At 48.0% G+C, this 24,897-nt stretch overlaps 1 protein-coding gene across 6 annotated transcripts in view; it reads left to right on the top strand.

Annotated features, from left to right (window-relative positions):
- Positions 1 to 682: 682 nt before the first annotated feature.
- The window catches only part of Pkd1 (polycystin 1, transient receptor potential channel interacting), a 51,033-nt gene continuing 26,818 nt past the window's right edge, over positions 683 to 24,897 (top strand). For 4 of the 6 annotated variants that reach the window (XM_076578021.1, XM_076578022.1, XM_076578025.1 and 1 more), the window contains exons 1-8: positions 683 to 1,018; positions 21,182 to 21,253; positions 21,365 to 21,436; positions 21,609 to 21,778; positions 22,028 to 22,699; positions 22,815 to 22,998; positions 23,850 to 24,070; positions 24,336 to 24,451. In XM_076578021.1, coding sequence (XP_076434136.1) covers positions 804 to 1,018; positions 21,182 to 21,253; positions 21,365 to 21,436; positions 21,609 to 21,778; positions 22,028 to 22,699; positions 22,815 to 22,998; positions 23,850 to 24,070; positions 24,336 to 24,451 — 1,722 coding nt within the window. In that variant the 5' untranslated portion in view covers positions 683 to 803. The remainder of the gene's footprint in view (positions 1,019 to 21,181; positions 21,254 to 21,364; positions 21,437 to 21,608; positions 21,779 to 22,027; positions 22,700 to 22,814; positions 22,999 to 23,849; positions 24,071 to 24,335; positions 24,452 to 24,897) is intronic. The other 2 variants (XM_076578023.1, XM_076578024.1) reach the window with 1 other exon arrangement.

Here is a 24,897-nt window from a genome sequence, read left to right on the forward strand (position 1 = left end):
ATCTGCTGAGGCATCGCTCCCGCAGCTATTGGTGTTTTCAATGCTTTTGATTACTGAAGGCTGGGAGCAGAGAAACCTACTGACGCCGGGGAAGCCTCAACAGCCAGAGGACCTCACAAGGGAGCTCGGGAAGGCGGGCTGAGTAGGCTGACGCCTTCCAGTCTCACACCGCCTCTCTCAGTAGCGGGTAGGGGACTGACCCTTATAATAACTCCGCCCACGCGCGCCGCGACTGCAGCTTGATGCGTGGGGCCTCTTAACGCTGCAGCAGAAGCGGGACGGAGCCTCCTCCACCCTCTAGTCTTGTCTGTAGCCGGCCCAGCAGAGCAGAGGGCGGAGCTTTGAAGGCCAACCCCCCTCAGAAGGCCCCGCCCCCCACGATCCTCGAGTACTGGGCGGAGCCTAGTTGGATGCCCCTCCTTCGGGGCCCGCCTACTGCAGGATCTGCAGTGCCGAGGGCGGAACCTGTGACGGCCTTCTCTTCATCCAGCCCCGCCTACGGCCGACTTGGAAGCGCAGGGGCGGAGCCTGAGGACGTACCGCCTCGCGCCGCGCCGGGGGTGGGGTAGGAGGAGGAGCCGGCGCTGGGTCTGCAGTGCAGCGCGAATGCGCGAGCTGGCGGCCAAGGCCCTGAGGTGCGGCCTGCCCCAGAGCGCTGAGCAGCTGTCGCACCGCAGACAGGCCACGGCCGCCGCGGCATCCTGTCCCGGGCCGCACCATGAGGTCTGCAGGCCCCTCCTGAACTGCGGCTGCCGGCGCACGGGGCCTCGGGGAGCCGGGGCCATGCGCGGGCTGCGCTGACGATGCCGCCCGGCGCGCCCGCTCGCCTGGCGCTGGCCCTAGGCCTGGGCCTGTGGCTCGGAGCGCTGGCCGGAGACCCTGGGCGCGGCTGCGGGCCTTGCCCGCTCCCCTGTTCCTGCAGTCTGGCACCCGACTCCGCCTGCCGCGTCAATTGCTCGGGCCGCTGGCTGCAGACGCTTGAGCCGAGTCTGCGCATCCCTGCTGACGCCAGCGCGCTGTGAGTAGCTGCGCCGAGGCAGTGCTGGCGGACGGGCGGTTGCCATGGCGGCGGGCGGCCTGGCTAGAGCATCACGGCTGGGTTCTGCGGGAGCAGAGCGGAGGTAGATAGGGCCCTTCTGGAGCGTTGCTGCGCTGTCGGCCGCAGGGCGTGGGCGCGGTCCGGAGCTCGGGCCGCAAGACGCAGCGGGGCCTGGCCGCTCCCAGGGCGAGGCTCCAGTAGGGATGTCGGCCCGACTAAATAAGGAAAACCTTGGACCTCAGCCGGCGTGACCCAGAAGGGTAGCCAAAAATCCCGGTTTCTGTGAAGACTGATGTCTTACTCTGCGGGGCTCCTCAAACAGGAGCTACAACAAGCGCGTGGGGCGTGGTAGGAGGTTTTGGAATAAACGTTAGAGACTACTTGAGATGCATCCTGGGGCTGGGGATTTCTGTCAGGGCTCAGAGCTAGCTAGCATCCAGGGCCTCGAGGGGTCCAGACAATAATTTGATAAGTGTGTAAGAATTGTCTATGCTTAAGGGACAAAGTGGGTCCAGCGTACTGCAGACTGGTCTTGGCCACTTATGGTGACTGCTTGAGAAGTGTTAGGGAGTGGAGGGTATGATGGGGGTGGGCCTCAGGTAGGGCTTCCTTTTACTAGGAACTTAAGGAAGGGACATTGCCAGGAGGGGTTAAAACATTTGAGACCGGGCCAGTTTTGCATTCTGAAAGTAATACAGTCTCACTGAGAGATTGCCTTGAGCCAGGCTTAACTAGGCTCTTATTTATAGATTGTCACACTTAATTCTTAGTCTAATTCCCTGGAGGGTGGTAGAGCTAGACCCTTGTTTTACAGGTGAGGAAACAGGGTTAGAGATGTGATGTAATTTGTTCAAGGTAACACATCCTAGATATGCTAGCCTGAGGTTTGGACCTTTTCTAGTGCTAGGGACCAGGGTTGGATCAAGAAAGACGAGGAGGACAGGTTGCAGACATTTGTCTCAGGGCCTGCTGATGCCAATCCCTTAGATTTCCTGGAAGTCCCTGCTGGAGTCCCTCAGGAACTTATTACATGCCCAGGCCCATTAAAGTGGAACTGGGCCCTTTCGCTGGGTTTTACAATGCTCTTGGGTGACTCCACCTTCGTAAGGAAGCCCTGTGTCCTTTGGAGCTGAGATTGAGGCTCCCCGGCCCGCCATCAAGTTTGTTCCTTGACCACTGTAGCATTTGTGGTACAGCTGTGTCTGGATAGTGATCCCCTCCAGTTCTCTAGCAGTACCCACAGAATTGCATCAGATTCACCCTACCTTTTATTTATGGATGCTGTGAATAAGGAAGGGCACTTCTCTTTCTGCTGGCTTGGCATCTCTGGGCGTCAGGCCCAGCTCCTGTTGGTTCCTCCTTCTCCAGCCCCTACTGGCTTCCTAGGAACTGTCTAGGGAATGAAGGATGAAGGCCTGTGGGCTCTGCAAAAACAGTGAAGCCTGAGCTGTTGCTCTGGGTTTTGGTGCAAGAGGTTTTCTGAGAGCTGATAACCTGGCCTAGCCTGAGCTTACAGATTTCTCAAGGTGTTAGCCTCTCACCTATGTGAAGAGATGTCAGCATAACCTCATGTGGATAGATGGGAAAAGACTCCACATTTTTCTTCTTACCTTCAACACTGCTTCTAAGGGACTTACAGAGCTGGGGGAACCAACTGATAGGAAGCTGAAGCCTCAGGGGCAGGCATTGAGTTCCCCCTGCTGGTTCTCGAGACCAGTCTGTGTCCAGTACGCTGTCCATCCTACAGACTGCTGCACATCAGATAGATGGTTTTCGCTGAGGGAGAAGGACACAGAGTTCAGGCCCTTGTTTAGGTGCTCAAGGAACATTGTCTTCTTTCCGACTATGGTCAGGCCCTTCTGTATGTGTGTGGCTCCTTGGCAGGACAGCTGTGTCCTGGTAGTAGGACAGCTGGTCTTCTGCAAGCATAGCTTTCCATCATTTCTTGGCTTAAAACCACGCTGCTGCTTAAGAAAGGTGACATTACTGGCAGGGTGCTGCTACTTGACTGACTTTGGGCTTTACTCCGGAGCATTTAAAGCCTTGTTATTGTGAAAAGTATATAGATCAGAGTAATGGATCTCACCCTTCTTGCTTGTCATTCTTGCCCTATGTTTTGAGCCAAAGACCAGCATCTTAGTGTTTTATAAAAACTATGAATGTTTTAATACCCAAAACACATAATCTATCCTAATATCCAAAACACATAATCTATCCTAATACCAAAACCACATAATCTATCCTGATACCAAAACACATAATCTATCCTAATACTCAAAACACATAATCTATCCTAATACCAAAACACATAATCTATCCTGATACCAAAACACACCTAAACTAGGGCATGCTTTCTCAGTTCTGTTGGATGTCAATTGTGGGCATTTTTGGTTGTCTCTCTTTTAAAGTTTGTTTTGTTTTAGGTGTGTGTGTATCTGTTTTGGTTTTTCTAGACAGGGTTTCTCTCTGTAGCCCTGGCTGTCCTGGAACTTGCTCTGTAGACCAGGCTGGCCTCAAACTCAAGAGATCTGCCTGCTTCTGGTGTGTGCCACTATGCCCAGCTGTTTGGATTTTTTTTTCTTTTTTCTTTTTTGAGACAGGGTCTCATGTAGCCCAGGCTATGGTTGAACCTTCAAACCTTTGATTTCATGCTCCAGTCTTCCTAGAGCTGGAATTACAGATGTGTACCACCAGGCCTGGCTCTGGATTTTTGGTAGTTTAAATTAGGGTCCAAATGAGGTCTACACACTACAACTAGTTGATGGCCTGAGTCTAGCTAATGGTTAGGCATTTTCTCACAGCTCTCTTTTTCTACTTTTGACTTACAGAAGAAACTAACTCCTTTACCATTAGGTTACTGACTGATAGAGCTGTGAGCTCTTGGCATGTCTCTGTCCTCTGTGTCATCAGCTCTGTTGTGGAGGGCCATAATTCTTGTAAGGGTCTCTGGGACCTCTGGGGCTAGTGACTATAGGCAGGAAGGACATTCTGTTATTGAAGAAAGCTCTCTGGGACATCCACCTGACATTAGGTGTAAACTGTCTTTTGTCTTCTGATGTTGTTTTAGATACCATTTCTGAGTGACATATGCTGTACATTTTGGTCAGGATAATTTTGAGTTCAAATCAGCCTGAGCTACATAGATAGGCCTTGTCTTAAACAAAACAAAACAAAAAAAAAAAATAGGAAAAAACACACAGTGAGATATCACACTATTAGTAACAAAAATAGTCTGCTAGTATCAAAAAGATGAGGGAGCTGGGAACGCTGGAGGCAGGAAGATCTCTTGAGTTCCAGGACAGCCAGGGCTACACACAGAGAAACCCCATCTTGAAAAGCAAAAACCCAAAACATAACCCTTTTGAAAAGTTAAGGAAGGCCGGGCAGTGGTGGCGCATGTCTTTAATCTCAGCACTCAGGAGGCAGAGGCAGGTGGATCTCTGTGAGTTCGAGGCCGAAGCCAGCCTGGTCTATAAAGCGAGATCCAGGACAGGCACCAAAGCCACACAGAGAAACCCTGTCTCCAAAAAAACAACCCAAAACCAAACCAAAAAAAAGAAAAAAAAAAAAAAGGTTAAGGACAGGTAAATGTATGGAGAGAGAAAAGATTCATAGACTAGTGAGGGTAGATGGCCAAAGATTGTGGGGCTTCTTTTGGAATGATGAAAATATTGTGAAATTAGTGGTGATGGTACCCAGGCTTTTGAAGATACTAAAAAGCATCAAATTGTAAATTATGAAAAGGTGTGAACTTCATAGTATTTGAATTTTGTTGTTGATGAAAATAAGCTTTAGTTAGACCAAGTAATAAATACATATGAAGATGTAGAGTGTGGTCATTGGGAGATCAAGTGTGGTAGTACACACTATCGTCCTAGCACTAGGTGGAGGGCAGAGGCAGGAGGATTGCTGCAAATTTGGGTCCAGCCTGGTTTATATAAGGAGACTCCCTCCCCCGCCACTGCCCAGCTTGAGAGACCAGGAAAACCAATCTCTAAGGAGAATACCCAGGAGATGCACTCCAGAGCTTGTGTCCTGTCTGTCATTGTCTTTCTGTGGGGCTGTGGGATGGATTCTCTCGCTTCTGTTGTATTGACCATGAAACTGAGGCTCCCAGATGTTGAAGTACTTTTTAGAGTCATATATTGGTGTGTCGCCAAAGAAGTGAAGTGGTCAGAATGTCTTACAGCTGACCCCACAGACTGCACTCAGGTTGGTAAATAGATAGAGCCTCCTCTTGTGTGCCCAGGGGGACTCTGAAGTATACACCCAGGGGACCGGATGGATTGTTGAGGTACTTTCTCCCCCATTTCTTTCTTTCTTTCTTTTTTTTTTCTGACACAGGGTTTCTCTGTGTAACAGCTGTCCTGGAATTCGCAATGTAGACTAGACTGGCCTCAAACTGGCAGAGATCCACCTGCCTCTGGCTCCTGAGAGTTGAGTACTGAGATTAAAGATGTGTGCCACCATTCCACCCCCCTTTTTTAATATATATTTTCAAGATAGTATCTCACTATGTAACTCTGGCTGCCCTGGAACCCACTATATAGACCAGGCTGGCCTCGAACTCACAGAGATCTGCTTGCACTCTGCCTCCTGAGTGCTGGGATTAAAGGCACACACCACTATACTATTCCCAACTTCTCCCCAGTTTCTATATGTGCTCCCTGCAGGTTCCTAAGCTTGCTCTGTCCCCCTTGCCCCAGTTCCTTTTTTCTGGAGGGAGGCATGGGAATCTGTTACCAGTCTTGGGGTTATATCCCAGCTTTTGCACTTCCTGTGTGACGTTGGCTCAGCCATTCAGCCTATCTGAGTCTCAGTTTCCTTGCCTGTAGGGTGGAGTTGGGGTTGCATGGAGAAGTTCAGGCACCAGCAACATGCTAACATGACAGCTGTTTAGATAGGTCCCCTTTCTTTTCCATGTTTCCTGGGGCTGTTCCCTTGTCCTCAAGTGCCAGCCACCAGGAAATATACCTCAAGACCATTCTGCTGCATTGCAGACAGAATGTGGGAGCCTGAGTGTGGGATGTGTGTTCAGATCAGATGTTGTACAGACAGGAGAAGCACAGACCGCTGTGAGCAGGCAAACTCCTATTCATACCTCAACATCTAGGTCAAGTAGACCAGAAGTCCAACCTCAAAAGATGCCTTTAACACTATGAGGATTCACTTATACCTACTCCTAGCCCAGTTCCTTCTCACCTCTGGGTGTGGTATGGGGCAGGTGTGGTGGTTGTGTGTGTGTGTGAATGTGTGTGATAGGGTTCTTGCTCAATTGCCCAGGCTGGTCTTGAATGGGCTCAAGAAATCCTCTTGTCTCAGCCTACCACGTACTGGAACTACAGGCATGCATCAAGTATGCTGGGCTCCCTCTAATTTTTTTGTTTTGTTTTTTGAGACAAGTTCTTACTATATAACTCTGGCTAGCCTAGAGTTTGCCTTGAAGATGTCTCAGCCCTTGAGTGCTGAGGTTACAGGTATGAACCACTATACCCAGCTTCTTTTTTTTAATTTATATTTTTTTAAAATATTATTTTACTCTAGTTTTTATATTTTATTTATTGATTGATTGATATTTTTGAGGCAAGTTTTCTCTGTATAGCCCTGGCTGGCCTGGAACTTGCTTTGTATCCCTGGCTGGCCTGGAACTCAGAGATTCACCTGTCTCTGCCTCCGAGAGCCTAGATTAAAGGCATGTGCCACCACCACCACCACCACCCAGCTCTAGATTTTGTTTTTATTCATGTGTATGTGTGATGTGTTTGTGTAAGTGTCTGCCACATATGTACTAGTACCTGTAGAGGCCAAAAGAGAGTGTCAGATCTGGAACTGGAGTTATAGTCAACATGGCTGCTTGAAATTGAACTTAGAACCTCTGGAAGGTAGCATGAGCTCTTAACTGCTGAGCCATCTCTGCGCTTCCCAATTGTATTTCATTTTTTTGAGACAGGGTCTCATGTTGGCCTCAAACGTATTATAAAGTCAAGAGGAGCCTTGAACTTGTGATTCTCCTGCCTCCATTTCTCTCATGCAGGGACTGCAAGTGTGAGCTACTGTGCCTATCTTCTTTTTTGTTTGTTTTCTTTTTCCCTTTTTTTTCTTTTTGTTTTGTTTTGGTTTTTTTGAGAAAAGGTCTTACTGTCTCATTCTGTATCTCTTACTGGCCTAGAACTTAGTATGTAGAGCAGGCTGGCTTCTCACATGACATCAGTGACTCTGCTCCTGTCTCACTGGTGCTGGGATTACAGTGGAAAACCAGCATACCTAGCTTTCCTCTTATTAACTTTTATTGTCTCGTAGTACACTGAAGGGCCTGTATGAAGCAGTAAGGCTGTGTTGAAAGCACACCATGGCATCTGCTGTCCCAGTTCACCTCGTTCTCTGACTTGGGTGTTAATGGGATACTGCCGTGTATTCTGCTTCCATGTGCCCAGTGAACCTTGGCTTGCAGTGCTGTGCTCTTACTGGTTTTAGGAAACCCAAAATGTATGTGAACCTCGGTTTCCCTTTCCTGTTTTTGTTTTGAGGAAGAGTCTCACTGGATACCCCTGCTTGACTTTGCACTTGGCATCAGTCTTCCTGCCTGGGGTTTCAGTACCTGAGCCACCATGCTGGGCTTCCCCTTCTGGGTTCTCCATCCAATGTGGGCAGACAGAGTGTCTCCACATAGGCGTCCTGTGGAGCTGCCTTCTGCCTTCTCCGGCTGCCATCATGTGACTCTCACTGAGTAATGCCTGATCCTCCCTGAACCTTCCTGGGGCATAAGGGGCCATTCGCTCCCTCTTTTCTTTATCCCAGGGCGTCTGTCTTTGCTGAGAGGGAGAGGAGCATAGTGACCCTGGCTCCTGAGGGAAACCCTGGCTTGGGTTGGGTTTCAATTGAGGAAGCCATTTTGGATGGAGACACATTTTCCTTTCCGGAACGTTGCTGTGGCCAACATGAGCAGCAGGAGCCCAGACAGCCGGCCCGCCTAGTGCTCTGGAATGAAAACACCCTGCTTCTCTTGCTGCTGTCTGGGGTGTTGGCTGTCTGGGCTCCATGCTCAGGCCTGGCCTGCCTCAGCTGTCCGTATGGCTCCAGCTGGCCTGGTGTGGGCGCCACAGGGCGTGAGCAGTCTCTCTGAAGGACGAGCTACAGCTGGAAAATGCAGCTCATGTCTTTTCTCGGAACACCTCGTTCTTTTGGCTTGGCAGAAGTCTTCTTCATAAAGAGGCCTTGTGATGCCCAGGCACTAATTGCCAAGGAGAAGGGTGCACTTGGGGGTTAAGGTAGGTAGTGCTTCTTCTCCCTGATCAACTCCTGTGGGCTGGATCTGGCAAAATGTGGTATCCCTAGTGCTAAGAAGGCAGGTTGGATCCTATGAGGCCACCTTGGGAAGGACTTTGTCCCTCTGGCAGTGGCAGAAGCCAACTTCTCCTGGTTGCAGTCTTTAGGGTAAGGGTTATAGTAGGGGACCACCTTGCAGCTGGAGGAGTAGAGACCTCAAGGGTCCTGAGTCCCCACACTGTTTCATTGTCCTGGTATTGTGCTGGTTCTTGCCACTGGCCATGCTGATCCCCGAGTGGTTGAGGTGTGACTATGGCTGGGCTGAGGCTCCTGCCCACTACAGGATACCACAGCCCTTAGAAAACTAGGGCAGCAATCCAATCCCATCTGCCTGTTGATACCCTTTGAGAGCTTGAATCTACTGGCTGCTGTGGACATGTCAGGTAGTGTGGAGGAGGTGGCAGACTCTCTGAACCTTGAGATCAGGTTTGGAGCAGCTCCTGCCCTTGCTGAGCGTAATGGGACACGAGCAGCCACACATGGTCCTGGCATTGTGTCATGGTGCATGAACACCAGGAAGTGGTCTGGAGGGAGGCTAGTGGCTCCAGTGCTGGTTCTTTTTCTTCTTTTGATCTGAATAAGTGACCCCAATGCCCCATTTGTATTTGGAGGTGAGCAGACCTTCCTTCCCAACTGTCTTATTAACATGAGACAGAGAACAGCTCTTGGAACAGCCATTTCTTGGGCTAGGCTGGACTTGTCCCTCAGTATGAGAAGGACCCACTGCTTATCACATTTCTTCTGATTATGGGGCCTGAGTCTTTGATCTCTGTTCTTGCTTATAGGTCCCAAGAAAATCCTAGGCAAGTCATGTCATCCCCAACATCTCATCCCGGTGATAGTTTAGTTGTGGGAGAACTTAGTACTTGTGACAGAGGGCTTTGTAATGACATAAACACCCGACAGGACATCTTATACCAATGTGGGACCTCTCCTACTCCCCAGGCCCTGGAATTGTGAGGTCCTACAGCCTGACTGAGAGACTCCTTAACATGGGCATTTCCACTGCCTGAATAGTCACCTCTGAGGCTGAGCTCTCCACTGGAGGCCTAGTCCTGGTTTGGAGCCAGTTGAGAGCCAGGCCTCAAGGTGCATGCAGAGTGATGGGAGGTATGGCCGTCCTCTCTGACCCTTCTCCCTGGAAAAGCAGTTGGTACAGTCCAGAGACTGTCCTTTCCACCACCAGTGTGCTGGGGTGTTTTTCTTCAACTCCCCCTTTCCTAAACTTGAATTCATTAATTTAAACATCATTTCCGGCCCTGGAAGCCAGCTTTGCTTGCCATAAATAGAAGGGAACAAAAAGCAAAGAGAACAAAAACAGAGTGAGGCTATTAGACTCAACTGGCTCTGCTGCTAGACTCTGAAAGGCACGCAGAGTGAGGCCAGCCCAGGGCCTCTGCCACTCTGCCCAGACCTAGGACTGTCCCCTCATGGTGGCTTCCATTTCCTTCTGCCCTGGCTCTGTTTGGAGATGTTTATGGGATCATCCTTGCTGGTTGAGGGGACTCTGTTTTCCCAGAGAGAGGATGAAGCTAAGCCTTGGGGGCTTCCTCCTTACCATGCTGGCCTAGCCTGCCAGAGGGAGGAGGCAGCTGGCTCCTGTGGGGTGGGTTACATAACATCCACAAGCGGGCCCCTCAGAGCTGTTCCCCTTGAGCCCTGTTTCCAGCATGGCGGCCAGCAATGGGCTGGGGGTGGGGGTGGCTGGCACTCGCCCGCCTGTTGACCACATGCGTCTGGAATGTGCAGATGTTTCCTTTGGGGCTCCAGCTGGCCCTTAAATCCCCCCCTACCCCCTACATCTAGACTAAGGAGCGGGCACCTAGGCCATTCTCCACAGCAAAAGAGGAAACCAAGGCTGCTTAGCCATAGTTCTGGGTTGCGTCTTGTTGTGGGCAGCCTTTTGTGGGTCTCCTGTCACAGCTCTGGAATAGGGCTGCTTCTCACAACTGGCGCGTCTTGGTAAGGGCTTGCAGTGTTCGCAGTGACCCTCCTTGATCTCCACTTGTGCATAGACCTGCATGCTTGCTTTTGTACTATTGCTGTCCTGTTTGCAGAGAGTTACCCTGAGATTGCCTGCTTTCCCTGTCTCATAGCAGCACCCCAACTTGTATAGCCTGTATGTGGCGGCTCAGAGAGCCCCCTGTTCCTCTTTGTAGAAAAAATTGGGAGTCAGAAACACGGTGTCTCTTGTGGGATATGTGAGCCCATGGACATATACTTGGCAGGGGGCGGGGCAGCTGGGGTCCCTCCCATCAGGTCAGGTAGCCCCATAGAGGTGGCAGTATGGGGACATGAGTTGTCCTCTGTCCCTTTTCCCATCAGAGTATCTGATCTGAAAGATAGGGGCCCACATGCATAGAGTATGGAAGATCTTTATTCAGCATTCACAACATAGTCACCCATCGTGGAACAGAAGTGGGGGCAGCAGATAGCCAAGCTAGAAGCACTCCATATCCATGTGGAAACAGGTTATGTCTGTCCCAGTGATGCAAGCAGTATGGGGATGGCCTGCTAGACTGAGAGATAGTATGAGTATTTGCCTGCCACCCCAGTGTGTGTGAGTCCCAGATCAGGTCCCTCTAGCCTTGACTGTGGGGGTGTCTATAAATGCTGGCTTAGGTCTTGGAGGGTCGTCCAGAGTACCCAGCTGGCCTATGCCCTCTCAGGGTGTTCTAGGTAGGCTGCTGGCTTACCTCCTCGTGGTAGGTAAGGGGCCAGTGGTGCTGCCCCTTGCTTCTGTGTGCCTTCTGCCAGGATACCTTGTGTCTGCCTTTGTCTTGTCCCTGATCCTTACAGGGAATCCAAATATGGTTCCTGGACATCAGACTATAGTGACATCATTTGGCAGGAAGTCAGGCCATCAAAGATGGGGCTAGTCAGGTCTTGGCCATATTCTTAGAACAGTGATGGCAACAACAGATGGAGACATGGAAAATTTCTGTTCAGGGCCTCTGGGAAGGGACCTTATGTGTCCCTCTACATTTCCCCACGTCCCCTCGTACCACCCTGTCTGTTGTGCTGATCTCTAACCCTGGGGGTATGAGTCAGAGTCCTGTCCAAGCTGTCTTGTCCACTACCCTGGGTTTGGGAGCTTGTCTGAGCAGAGTCTCTAGGCTCTGTTTCTTTTCTGGGCCATAACCCAAGTCCAGGTGAGGTCTGGGGAGAAATACTACAAAGCAGCCTCTTGGGAGAGGAGCCTCAGTGCTTCCATTGAGCTTGGTATCACTGGAGGGCCTGGTTGGATAAGGAATTGAAGTATTCTTAGAAGAAGGAGGGGTGTCAGTACCCTGAGGCTGATGCTCTCCCCTACCTGGTTTCTTAGGTGACCACAGCAACTAACACTCAGGGTGGCTTTCTGAGAAAACGAAATTTGAGGGTTCTTCACACTTCCCTCCTCTTATTCCTCCAGTCTTGGAGGCTGGGCTGGACTCCATGTTAGGGGCAGATGTAAGAGCCTGCCTATATTGGTCTCTGTCCCTGCCTCACCAGCCTTTCCAGGGTCACTGCTGCTCAGTCTACACCCTGGTTCCTCCTAAAAGGACAGGTTTCTGTGCTACCATCACTGTAACCACTGGGAAGCCTTTGATTAGATCTAACTGATGTTTCCCCTGGCATGACCATTGCCTCTCATGTGGGAGCCAGGGTGGTGTTAGGGGCATGCTTAGGGATGGAGGCCAGGCCAGGAAGACCCTGGCCTTTGGCTTCAGCAAGCGGATAAACATGTTACCAAGTTCAGTCTTGGGATGGTTCCCATTTGTACATGATTTCTTCTGTCTCACCTGTCAGTTCCCAAATAACCACATAGAGACTTCTTATTAATTATGAATGCTTGGCTGATAGCTTAGGCTTGTTTCTAACTGGCTCTTATAACTTAAATTAACCCATTTCTATTAATCTGTGTGCTGCCCTGAGGTTTGTTTCTCTCATCTATGTCTTCTCACATCTCTGCCCTTCTTCCCAGGAAATCCTGCCTAGCTATTGTCCATTCAGCTTTTTTTTTTTTTTTTTTGGTCTGAGACAGGGTTTCTCTGTGTAGTTTTGGTGCCTGTCCTGGAGCTTGCTCTGTAGACCAGCTGACCTTGAGGCCTTGAACTCACAGAGATCCGCCTGGCTCTGCCTCCCGAGTGCTGGGATTAAAGGAGTGCATCACTACTGCCCAGCCCCATTCAGCTCTTTATTAAGACAATCAGAGTGACAGAGCTTCACAGTGTACAAAAAGGTTATTCCACAACATTTCCCATTTTGTCTAAATAAAAAGGAAAGGTTTTTAATTTTAACAAATGAAACTATATACAAGAACAGTCATCACAGAGCCAGGTGGATCTCTGTGAGTTCAAGGCCAGCCTGGGCTACAGAGTTAGTTCCAAGAAAGGTGCAAAGCTACACAGAGAAACCCTGTCTCGAAGAACCAAAAAAAAAAAAAAAAAAAAAAAGAACAGTCATCAACTAAGAATTACATTTATCATGGGGCTGGAGAGATGGCTTAGCAGTTAAGAGCACTGGCTGTTCTTCCAGAGGTTCTGAGTTCAATTCCCAGCAACCACATGGTGGCTCACAACCATCTATAGTGGGATCTGATGCCCTCTTCTGGCATAAAGTTGTACATGCAGATAGAGCACCATATACATTAAATAAACCTTTAAAAAAGAATTACATTTATCATGTCCAGTCCATTTGTATTTGACAAATTCAGAGAAGTTAATTCCACTATCTACCCTCTCACGATGAGTCCAAAGTTTTGTACCTAATTTATCTTCTATTATAACTAAAGAAAACTATAACTATCTAGTCTTCAATTCCATCAAAGACTCCAGAAGGATATAATATTACCTGAGTAAATGGGAAGTGCAGTGCAAGCCACTTCCAAAACTAAGAAACAGAGACACCTGGCTGTCTGGATAGTCACTCTGAGGTTCATCTACAATGTTGGGGCATCCATCTTCAGCCTACAGGTCTAGATATCTGACAGACTTTTTGTGAAGCAGGAATTTTGAAGGACTGTCCTGCCTTATCTTGGCAAAGTTCAACAGTCTTTTTCCTTTATGTCCTGCTTGTACAGTTTGTACAACATACTTTTAGCAGTAAAGATAAGAGCCATTTCTTGCCCAAATGGCTCGTTTTACCACATTGAAAGCAAACTCCATATGGAGTTTCTTCAATGCCCATCATCTTCTCTGAAGTAAATTGGTGCTGCCAGGAGCAGATGTGTCTTACTTTCATGAAAAGCCCTGTGTTAACAAAACATTTTAAGCTGGGCATGGTGGCACATGCCTTTAATATCAGTACTCGGGAGGCAGAGGCAAGTGGATCTTCTGTGACTTTGAGGCCAGCCTGGTCTATAAAGTGAGTTCCAGGGCAGCCAGAGCTGTCACACAGAGAATCCCTGTCTTGAAAAAACAAAAACAAACGAACAAACAAAAAACAAAAAATTTGAGTGCCATATTCTGTAGGTCTTTGAAGCATTTGAAAACCATCTATCTAAAATATACCTCTGTTTGACCTTGAAAAACATACCTAACATGACTATAAGTTTGTTACAGGTGACTGACTGCTAACCTGTATTTTCTTTTTTTGTTCAGAGAGCTATGTTTTACTTAAGTTGTATAAGTGAGATTCCTATTCATCTCCCCCTCCACTGTTTGATTTATGGCAGACATTTTTCTATAGGCTAATCCATAATCTAAAAAGATTTTCGTTTCCCCTCCTCAAAGTACAACCAGCATATTCTTTCATGAGCTTGATATGGTACAAATTCTTATCCTAGTATTGAAATGTTTCACTAAAGCTTGCCCAGTGATTGGGCAAAAACAAAACTTATTATAAGCCATAGTCATCCTAAGGTCCCCCCTCTTAGGTAGCCTCCCTGGATCTGTGGGTTGCAGTCTGATTGCCCTTTGCTTTATATCTAGTATCCACTTATGAGTGAGTACATAGCATATTTGTCCCTCTGAATCTGGGTTACCTCTCTCAGGATGATATTTTCTAGTTCCATCTATTTGCCTGAAAATTTCATGATGTCATTGTTTTTCTCTGCTGAGTACTACTCCATTGTGTATATGTACCACATTTTCTTAATCCATTCCTCAGTTGACGGACATCTAGGTTGTTTTCAGGTTCTGGCTATTACGAATAATGCTTCTATGAACATAGTTGAGCATGCTAACCTGTATTTATTTATTATCCTAAATAGTTTGTAATAATAACTTTCAAAGACTAGAAATTTACATTACATTGTTAAATGAGCTGCATAAGTACAAAACCCTAAGCAAGAGTAGAAACGCATATACAGTATGTCCTAACAAAAATAACATTAAATTTGTATCAATATACAAAAATCTATACCAATGTAAAATATTTGAGACTAGTAGCTGTTCAAAAGTAGACTTGACAATCTACCTTTTTATCTCATCATTTTTATACTATATCTCCACTTTTTCTCTTCAGAAACAGATCTCCAAATCTAATCTCCTTGGTTCAGTTTTTTTCTGACCATGACCAATAACAATTTGTAGCCAACTCCCTTAAACAATGACAAACATCTACAGCCCACCAAATGACCAAAAACCACCCACCCCACCTCTTCGAATGTGGCTGTTGTGTTCTCTGGACTGCTTCTTTTCTTTTTTTTTTTTTTTTTTGTTTTTTTTTTGGTTTTTCGAGACAGGGTTTCTCTGTGTAGCTTTGTGCGCCTTTTCCTGGAACTCACTTGGTAGCCCAGGCTGGCCTCGAACTCACAGAGATCCGCCTGGCTCTGCCTCCCGAGTGCTGGGATTAAAGGCATGCGCCACCACCGCCCGGCTCTGGACTGCTTCTTGTTGTGTGTGGGCACTTATATCTTTGGGGGACCCTGAAAAAAATAAGACAGTGGTCAAGTCCTGGCTAGAATAGTCTGTGAGGTTGGACCATCTCAGCCAGCAGCCTTGAAGCTGTTCTGGATGCAGAACTCTGAGGAAACTGCAACAGAGGCATCTGAGAGGCTGGATCACCTAGGCACCCATTTTCATTGATGTCTGGAACCCTTGTTCTGAAAACACACAAGCTTTCAAAGGTAACACACATATCTGCATTAACACAGGTATAGACTATGTGTTGTGCATAAGCCAGCCAAAGATGATTTTTTTGTTGTTGTTTTATGTTTGAGCAGGTTAAATATACATCACCTGTCTTGTTATTTTTCTAGATTTATTTCTTTTTTTTTTTTTTTTTTTTTTTTTTTTTTTTTTTTTTTTTTGGTTTTTTCGAGACAGGGTTTCTCTGTGTAGCTTTGCGCCTTTCCTGGAGCTCACTTGGTAGCCCAGGCTGGCCTCGAACTCACAAAGATCCGCCTGCCTCTGCCTCCCGAGTGCTGGGATTAAAGGCGTGCGCCACCACGCCCGGCTTAGGTTTATTTCTTTATGTCTATAACCAGGCTTTTCAGGGGATCTCCCCGATCAAATCAAATCTCTTAGCAGTCTTGAATGAATCCACAGCCTTTCATTTTCTGTGGAAACAAAAGCATAAACTCTTCTCAAAATAACATATTTTTTGACTCCCGTTTTGAAGTTAAGACATTTTAAAAATATATAGGTTGGTTTAATTTAGCATTTTTTATAATTCAGTGTTTCTCAACAGCTAGTGTTTGCTCATCAGCAATCAAAAAATTTAAAGTCAATACAACACCATACAGGATCCAGACTCGCTGTGTATTTCCCATCTCTACATGGCTTTTTTATTATTATTTATAAACAATTTAGTTTTTTCTGTGACTGTCTATACTCATTTTCTTTCTTTCCCTTTTTTTTTCAGCGCTGAGGACCAAACCCAGGGCCTTGCGCTAAGCGCTCTACCACTGAGCTAAATCCCCAACACCCCCCCCCCCCAATCTGAGGACCGAACCCAAGGCAAGCACTCTACCACTGAGCTAAATCCCTAACCACCACCCCCACCACCACCCCCGCCCCATTTTTTTTCTTAAGCCTACACTCATTTTTAAACACAGTGCAGCTTAGCTCATGGCACACTGCCTGCATGCAGCGTCTGGGAGAGGCATCTCAGTACTGAGGCTGCATGAGAGACTGCAGGACTAGGAAGCCATGTTTGGCTCCTTTTTTGTGTGTTTGGAACCTTTTTTTTTTTTTTTTTTTTTTTTAAAGCTTTTCCAGGTGTTATGTGGAAATACGTGCCCCATGGTGGGTGCCATTTGTAGGTGGATTTTTCGGTCCCACCTACAAATTCCCTGGCTCCCAAATTTGGAGACTTCCTATTAATTATGAAAGCTCACTTGATAGCTTAGGCTTGTTTCTAATTAGCTCCCCCACCCCCACCCACGAAACAGGGTTTCTCTGTGTAGCTTTGTGCCTTTCCTGGAATTCACTCAGTAGCCTGGGCTGGCCTCGAACTCACAGAGATCCGCCTGGCTGTGCCTCCCGAGTGCTGGGATTAAAGGCATGCGCCACACTGCCTGGCTTCTAATTAGCTCTTAAAACTCAAATTAACCCATTTCTATTCATCTATGTGCTGCCCTAAGGCTTGTTTCCCTCATCTACGTACTGTCCATTCTGCTTTCCTGCTTTCTCTGTGTTTCCTCGCACCTCTGCCCTTCTTCCTCCCAGCATCCTCTGTGCCTGGAAATCTTGCCAGGCTATTGGCCATTCAGCTTTTTTTATTCAGCCAATCAGAATGACACGTCTTCACAGTGCACAAAAAGATTATTCCATAGCACCCATCGATCTTTAAATGCTTTGAGTGCCGCCTTTATCTCCCACATGCTGGGATTAAGCCCAGATTGGTGTTTCTTAGGTTTTCTCTCTCCAATTCTGGAAGGGGATGAAGGAGATCCTTTACAAGAGGCTTGTTCTTGCCGGGCGTTGGTGGCGCACGCCTTTAATCCCAGCACTCGGGAGGCAGAGCCAGGCGGATCTCTGTGAGTTCGAGGCCAGCCTGGGCTACCAAGTGAGCTCCAGGAAAGGCGCAAAGCTACACGGAGAAACCCTGTCTCGAAAAACAAAAAAAACAAAAAAAACAAAAAAAAAAAAAAAAAAAAAAAAAAAACAAGAGGCTTGTTCTTGTTGAGATGCCATCACCACCAGAAAACTAAGTACAAGCTTGTAGAGAATGTGGGTCACATGAATCAAGAGACTGTGGAGTGGTGTATAGACTTGGAAGGGCCCAAAAGTGTCCACTGAGTCAGGGTGATGCAGGGTCTCCTGTCCCAGAAGCCTCATTGGACAGTGGAGTATGTATGCAGAGAGAGCTCAAGACATGGATGGCAGGTTGACTGAGGGTTACCAAGACCCTGGAGCCGGAGGGTAGTCAGGTTTTTGGATGGAGCTTGACACTGGAAATACCTCCTAAAAGAGCCTAGCAATGCCAAGGTTATTTGGTTTCATAGGTGAAGCCTAAGTTACCTACCTTCCTATTGTTAGAGTTGGGAGCTAGACTTCTGACATAACATAGCTACAAATTTAGTAGATGAAAAGCATGATTGCATTTTCATTGGTGGTTGTCAAGTTATGAAAACTTTCTTTAATTCTTCCTTTTGATTGGAGTTGTTAGCTACTGAGCTATATCATTAGCCTAAAAAGGAATCATTGACACTTGCTGAATAGTTTATTTAATAGTGTTTGCAGCGAGGGTGTGATTGGGGAGTTAGTGGGTTAGGTGAAGTACTAGTGCATTTCCAAGCCTAGGGTTTATTTATTGTTTTGAGGCATCTCTCTGCATCCCTGGGACTCCTTCATTGGCTTACTGTATGCACCTGCCTCAGCCTTCTGAGCAGCTGTCACTCCAGATGTTTCTTGCTGCAGTAGTTCCAACCTGTAGTTTGATTCTTTATTTTATCCATGATCTTTTGTGTAGACGTTGTTTGTTTTGGAAACAAACGTAGTTGGGTCTGTTAGGTTTTAGTTTGTTTTTAGATGGGATCTCACTCTATAGCCCTGGCTTCTTTAGAACTTGGAGCAATTTTCCTGCCTTAGCTTCTGTGTGTGTTTTTGTGTGTGCTACCAGACCTGGCTATGTCTGTTGTCTTAAAAAACAAAACAACAACAACAAAAAAAAAAAACCACCTTATTTTTAAAATTTTCTTATTTGTGTGTATGTGTGTGTTTTGTGTTAGTCTGCCATGTGTGTGCAGGTTCCTGGAAGGCAGAGAAGGTGTGAGGTCCCCTTGAACTGGAGTTACAAGTGGTTGTAAGCTGCCCAACATGAGTGCTGGGAAGCAAATTTGGATTCTCTGGAAGAGCAGCGAGTGTTGTAAACTGCCGAGTCGTCTTTCCAGCCCCATGTCTCTTGTCTTGATGCTTTGTTTTTGTGCTTGCACAGGTCCGTGCTTTGCAGATGCCTGTCTGGCCCAGTGATAGCATGCTCTGCCTCTGTCACAGGTCACAGGTGACCTGGGTTGCAGGGCCAGGCTCTGACTCTTCCCAGTGCAGTTGCTCTCATCTTGCTTTTCTCCTGAGGCTCTCAAAGCCAATGTCTTTCTGTGACTCCTTTCTCTGTCAGTCTGTCTACTCCAGTTTACAGTGCAGTAGAAAGTGGCACAGTTCATGTTCCAATATTTCTTTATTTTACAATGTATTTTTATGTCAGTGAGTGTTTTTCCTGCATTTATTTCAGTGTCCCACATGTGTGTAGTGCCCACAGAGGGCAGAAGAGGGCATTGGATCCCCTGGAACTGGAGTTACAGATGATTGTTGGCCACCATGGGGATGATGGGGACTGAACTCGGGTCCTCTGCAAGAGCAGAACAGCAAATGCTCTGAACCTCTGAGCCAACATCCCCTCCCCCTTTTCTGTCTGTCTGTCTATATAGGCCAAAGGGCAACTTCAGTTGTCACTCCTTAGGAATACTGTCCACCTGCCGGGTGTGGTAGCACACGCCTTTAATCTTAGCACTTAGGAGTGGTGGATCTCTGTGAGTTCTAGGCCAGCCCGGTCCACATAGTGAGTTCTGGGACAGCCAGGGCTACATAGTGAGACACTGTCTCAAAAACAAAACAAAACAAAACAAAACAAAGGAATACTGTGCACTATATTTTCAGGCAGGGTCTCTCATCGGTCTGGAGCTTGTATAATTAGGACAGATTGTCTAGCTAGCAAGTCCTAGGGATCTGCTTGTCTTTACCTCCCTAGTATTGGATTACAAATATGTACTACCACAGCTGGCCTTTTTAAATTAATTAATTAATTATTTAAAATTATACTCATGATATTAATTACATTTGTGGTATTCATTGATTATATTTGTAATATTCATTCAATACCTATATTTATGATATTAATTAATTACATTAATTGTATTGGTTTATTACATTCATGATATTATGTCCTGATACTACTGTTGGTTTGTGGGGTTTTTCCATCATACAAAACAGAGATTCTGTACTTAGGAAAGCATTGCTATATATTCCTTTCTTCTCCATCTTGAAATAACGTCTAATCTTTCTGTCTCTGTGAATTTGTATGTTCTATATATTCATGTAATACAATTCTATAGTATTTGTCCCTTTTTATTATTCATTTATTTATTTTTTATTTGTTTCTGGAGCTGAGGAACGAACCCAGGGCCTTGTGCTTGCTAGGCAAACTCTCTACCACTGAGCTAAATCCCCAACCCCTGTCCCTTTTTTTTAAATGTTAAAACATTTTATGTACAACTGCAGGAGAAATAATACACAGATAGCTTGAACATAAAAAGAGGTTATAATTCAAAAGTCCAGGGTTATTTGAAACAGGAAAATATTTTCTCTGTAGAAAATAGTAAATATGATTATATTTCCCAATAAGCCCTTTTAAGCCAAATAATAGCTGAATTACACATATAAATATTGATTAGATTCTGGATATATTAGAAACATATCTTCATCTGATGTTTGGAGAGCTATGTTTTACTTAAGTTGTGTAAGTGAGATTCTTATTCATCTTCCCCTTCACTGTTTGATTTACGGCAGACATTTTACTATAGGCTAATCCATAATCTAAAACGATTTTAGCCTCTCCTTCTGAAAGTACAGCCAGCATTTTCTTTCATGAGCTTGATACGGTACAAATTCTTATCCTAATAGTGAAATGTTTCACTAACGCTTGTCCAGCGATTATCTCAAAGGATAAGATCTCAGTCAAACCCAGAGCTTGCCAGTGTGGCTAGTCTCACTAGCCAGCATTTATGAGGGTTCTGGGGATCAGAACTCCAGTCCTCTTGCCTCTGAGGCAAGTGTTTTAACAGTACTGAGCTACCTCCCAAGCCCTGAATTGAGAGTTTTTGATAGTTTGTTTAGGGAGATTTGGTGTTTGCCATCACCAGGCCTGTGGCACATATGGGGTGTCAAGCAGGACTTTCTCCTTCATCTCATTTTTGTACCCCCACTGCATCTTGGACACATCTTGAAGACTCTCTTCTACTCCCAACTAGGTTCCCAGCCTGGTGAACCTGAATCTCACGTAAAGGGTGTAGGTAACCAGTCCTTGATGATGTGGGACTCTTCTGTTGTACTGGAGACAGCCCAAGGCTCTCCTTTGGGAGAAGCGCTGCAGAGGCCACATGCAGGAGGCTTTTAGGTCAGTTACTCTGTGTAGCTCTCTGCTGTGTGGTCTTCAGTGCAGGGCTGACGTGTTAGCAGAATTCTGAGGTCTTTAGCTCTTCTATCTCAGTTTCCCCAGATTAAGTCTTCCCCATATCTTTCACGAGAAAAGCCCTTTTGGGGCCTGTGAGAATGGGGGGCTTCTGGGGTTGAGAAGCTATAGCTTTGGATGCTGGGAAGCTCCTGGTGAGAACCAAGTATGTCTTCAACTAGCCTAGCATTCCTGTTCTGACCACAATCTCTTGTTCTTCAGAGACCTGTCCCACAACCTACTCCAGACGCTGGACATCGGGCTCCTGGTGAACCTCTCAGCACTGGTGGAGCTGTGAGTGTCCCCTCCCCATTATGCCTGCCACACTAGAGGTTACTCAGGGCAATCAGGAAGTGCTACCTGTCACCAAAGGGTCACACCTCATCCAATCCTTCTTTCTTGCAGGGACATAAGCAACAATAGGATTTCTACATTAGAAGAAGGAGTGTTTGCTAATTTATTTAATTTAAGTGAAATGTAAGTTGCTTTGTTTTTAGTGGGTTTATCAGTAACTGGTCTCTTGTCCCCAATACCTCCTCTGTCTATCTGCCCTGTCCCCTACCCCTCCCAGTTTTGAGAGCTGTGGGCAGTGGGAGGCTGATCTGTACCCCTGCTGGCTTGGTACCCCACACCTGCCCCTCCCCTGCAGAAACCTGAGTGGGAACCCATTTGAGTGCACCTGTGGTCTGGTGTGGCTGCCACGCTGGGCAAAGGAACGACGGGTACATGTAGTACAGCCCGAGGCAGCTACGTGCAGGGGGCCCATTCCACTGGCCGGCCAGCCTCTCCTCAGTTTCCCCTCATTGGACAGTGCCTGTGGTGAGTGCAGGGGATGTGGGGCAAGAGGACAAGAATGACATTGTTTTTTCCTCCTGGGTAGGACCCAGGGAGAGTAGAGTGGCAGATGAGGCCCAGGGAAGGGCATTCATGGGAAGACAGTGGCCAGATAGGGTTTAGAAGGCCTCTTTGGAGGTGGGGCTCTGCCATGGAGTTTAAAGAAAGTGCTGAGGAAACGATGCAGCCAGGAGAAGGTAAGGCCCTGGGACCCAGCGTGTTTGTCTGTTCCAGGTGAGGAATATGTGGCCTGCCTCCCTGACAACAGCTCAGGTGCGGTGGCAGCGGTACCCTTCTCCTTTGCTCATGAGGGACCACTGGAGTCCGAGGCCTGCAGTGCCTTCTGCTTCTCGGCTGGGGAGAGCCTTGCGGCGCTCTCAGAACAGAACCAGTGCTTCTGCGGGGCAGGCCAGCCCTCCAACACTTCTGCAGCCTGCTCTTCCTGGTGTTCCAGCATCTCGCTGTCCCTCAGCTCTGCCTGTGGGGGGCCCACCTTGCTCCAGCACATCTTTCCTGCCTCCCCAGGGGCTGCCCTGGTGGGGCCCCGTGGACCCCTGGCCTCTGGCCAGCCAGCAGACTTCCACATCACTTCTCCCCTGCCCATCAGCTCCACACGCTGGAACTTTGGAGATGGCTCCCCTGAGGTGGATGTGGCTGGCCCTGCTGTCACCCACTCCTATGTGCTACCTGGGGGCTATCACGTGATAGTTGCACTGGCCTTGGGGACTGCCTCGGCTCTGCTGGAGACGGAGGTCCAAGTAGACGCGGCACCTGCTGTCCTGGAGCTTGTGTGCCCATCCTCTGTGCACAGTAATGAGAGCCTTCAACTTGGCATACGGCACCGAGGAGGCTCAGCCCTCGAGGTCACCTATAGCATCCTGGCCTTGGAGAAGGAGCCTGCCCAAGGTGCTTGCCCTGGCTCACCCCTCATGCTTCCTCTTCTGTGCTGGGGGAGGGTAGAGCCTGGTGTTGCAGCCTCAGGCATATCTTGAAGTCTTGGTCTTTGCTTACCATCCCCTAGTGGTGCACCCACTCTGCCCCTCGGACACGAAGATCTTCCCTGACAATGGGCACTGCTACCGCCTGGTGGCAGAGAAGGCGCCCTGGTTGCAAGCACAGGAGCACTGCCGGACCTGGGCTGGAGCTGCTCTGGCTATGGTGGACAGTCCTGCTATCCAGCGCTTCCTGGTCTCCAAGGTTACCAGGTACCTGTCCCCAAACTCTAGAAAGACCAAAGTGGGTGGAGGTTGTTGAGGATGCTGGGTGTGGGCACAGCCTGAGGCCTGTAGGGCTCAGGAGTGGAGCTGGAAGCAGCTGGGCCTTTGTGTCCTGCCCCACAGGTGGCCATTGCTGGCAGCTCTGCGTATGTAAAGGTGGATGTGGATGGGAGCCGCTTCTCTTAGGGGAAGTGTCACAGGTTGAACTTGGTCTAGGGCCTCTTGTCTTTCCTGTCCCCTCTAGGGGAGGGCCCTGGGTCTTATGGGTGGTTACTCACATCCTTCACATTCCCTGTGTTGAGAAGGGGAATAGAGGTCCAGAGTGGTTAAGGACCCTCTCCAGAATCATCGAGTTAGTGGGTGACAGTGTCCTTATTACATGGAACCAGGGCTCCGTCATGACTCCTTCCCAGTACGTGCGTCCAGGCTTGTGCCTACACTGAGCACCGCTGTGTGTGTGTACTTGTGCGTGTATACTCCTGTGTCTGTGCGTACCTGTGCCCAAGCTGGGCTGTGGGCCTCTAAGCCTCGCCTGTAGAAGGCCTTCCTGCCTTGGTACAACTATCAGGTAGCAGCACCCATAGGCGACAGTCTTGGTCCTCTGCTGCAGCACTCAGTTTCCCTCCGGGCATGATCCTGGGTCAAATCTGAGGTCCCCAAGAAGAGCTGGTCCTACACACACGATTCTGGTTAAATGTGGTCCTTGCCGGGTAATGTTTCTGAGGTTGGAAAATGAGAGTGATGTGGCCCATCTAGCAGCGTGTTGTGAGGAGTGTGTCCCTAGAGGTAAGGCAGAGCTACTTCCTGATGGCCTGGTCCTCCCTTGAATCTGCCCACAGTAGCCTGGATGTATGGATTGGCTTCTCATCTGTGGAGGGGGCAGAGGAAGGCCTCGATCCTCAGGGTGAGGCCTTCAACCTGGAAAGCTGCCAGAACTGGCTGCCTGGGGAGCCACACCCAGCCACAGCGGAGCATTGTGTGCGGCTGGGGCCAGCTGGGCAGTGCAACACAGACCTGTGTTCGGCACCACATAGTTACGTCTGCGAGCTGAGGCCCGGAGGTATGGACTGCTGGGTGGCACTCCTGCCTCCCTTCCCTCTTTTTATCTTCTCAGGCCCAGTATTGGCCATGTGTTTGCTGAATGTTTGTTCTTGTGCCTGGGTTGGGGCTGAACCCGAAGAAATAAAGACAGAGGCAACAAGATGGGGGGGGGGGGCAGATGGTTCTGCCAGGTGACTCAGCCCTAGGTCCAGCCCCATCTGGATGTTTCCCCAATGTCACCCCTGCCTGGCCTTGGCACCTCACTGCATACTTACCACCCCTAGGGCCTCTGTGGGATGCCGAGAGCTTTCTTGTGGGAGTCTCTGGTGGAGGCCGGTCTGGACCCCCGCATCCGCTGGCACAGCAGGAAACTCTCCAGGGCCCCCTGCAGCCCGTGGAGGTAGGCCAGTCCTTTTGTGCTCTAGAACCTAAAGGCCTTGTAGTTTTGCAGGACCAGAGGCCTTGCATTACTGTCTCCAGTAATCAGGTTGGGGGCTGGGGAGATGGCACAGTAGTAGAGCAGGTATCTAGCATTAATGAGGATCTGGGGTCACTTCCTAGCACCCTAACCCTTTAAAAACAAAAACAAAACAAACAAACAAACAAAACCCTCAGGTCGGTTTTGATAGAGCTTATTAAAATTGTTGGCGTGCCCAGTGTGACATTTAGAAAAACACTCAAGAGGGCAGAGATGATAAGCATCTAATTCCATTATCTGAAGAAGTCTTGCTGTGTAGCCCAAGCAGGCCTTGAACTCATGACCTTGCTTCAGCCTTCCTGTTGTTAACGGATAGTTTTGTTCTGATTTTCTTCTCAAGTGATATGAAATGAGGTTAATGGTGGCCT

Source organism: Peromyscus maniculatus, chromosome 8, assembly GCF_049852395.1.
Source record: "Peromyscus maniculatus bairdii isolate BWxNUB_F1_BW_parent chromosome 8, HU_Pman_BW_mat_3.1, whole genome shotgun sequence".
Lineage (NCBI taxonomy): Eukaryota > Metazoa > Chordata > Mammalia > Rodentia > Cricetidae > Peromyscus > Peromyscus maniculatus.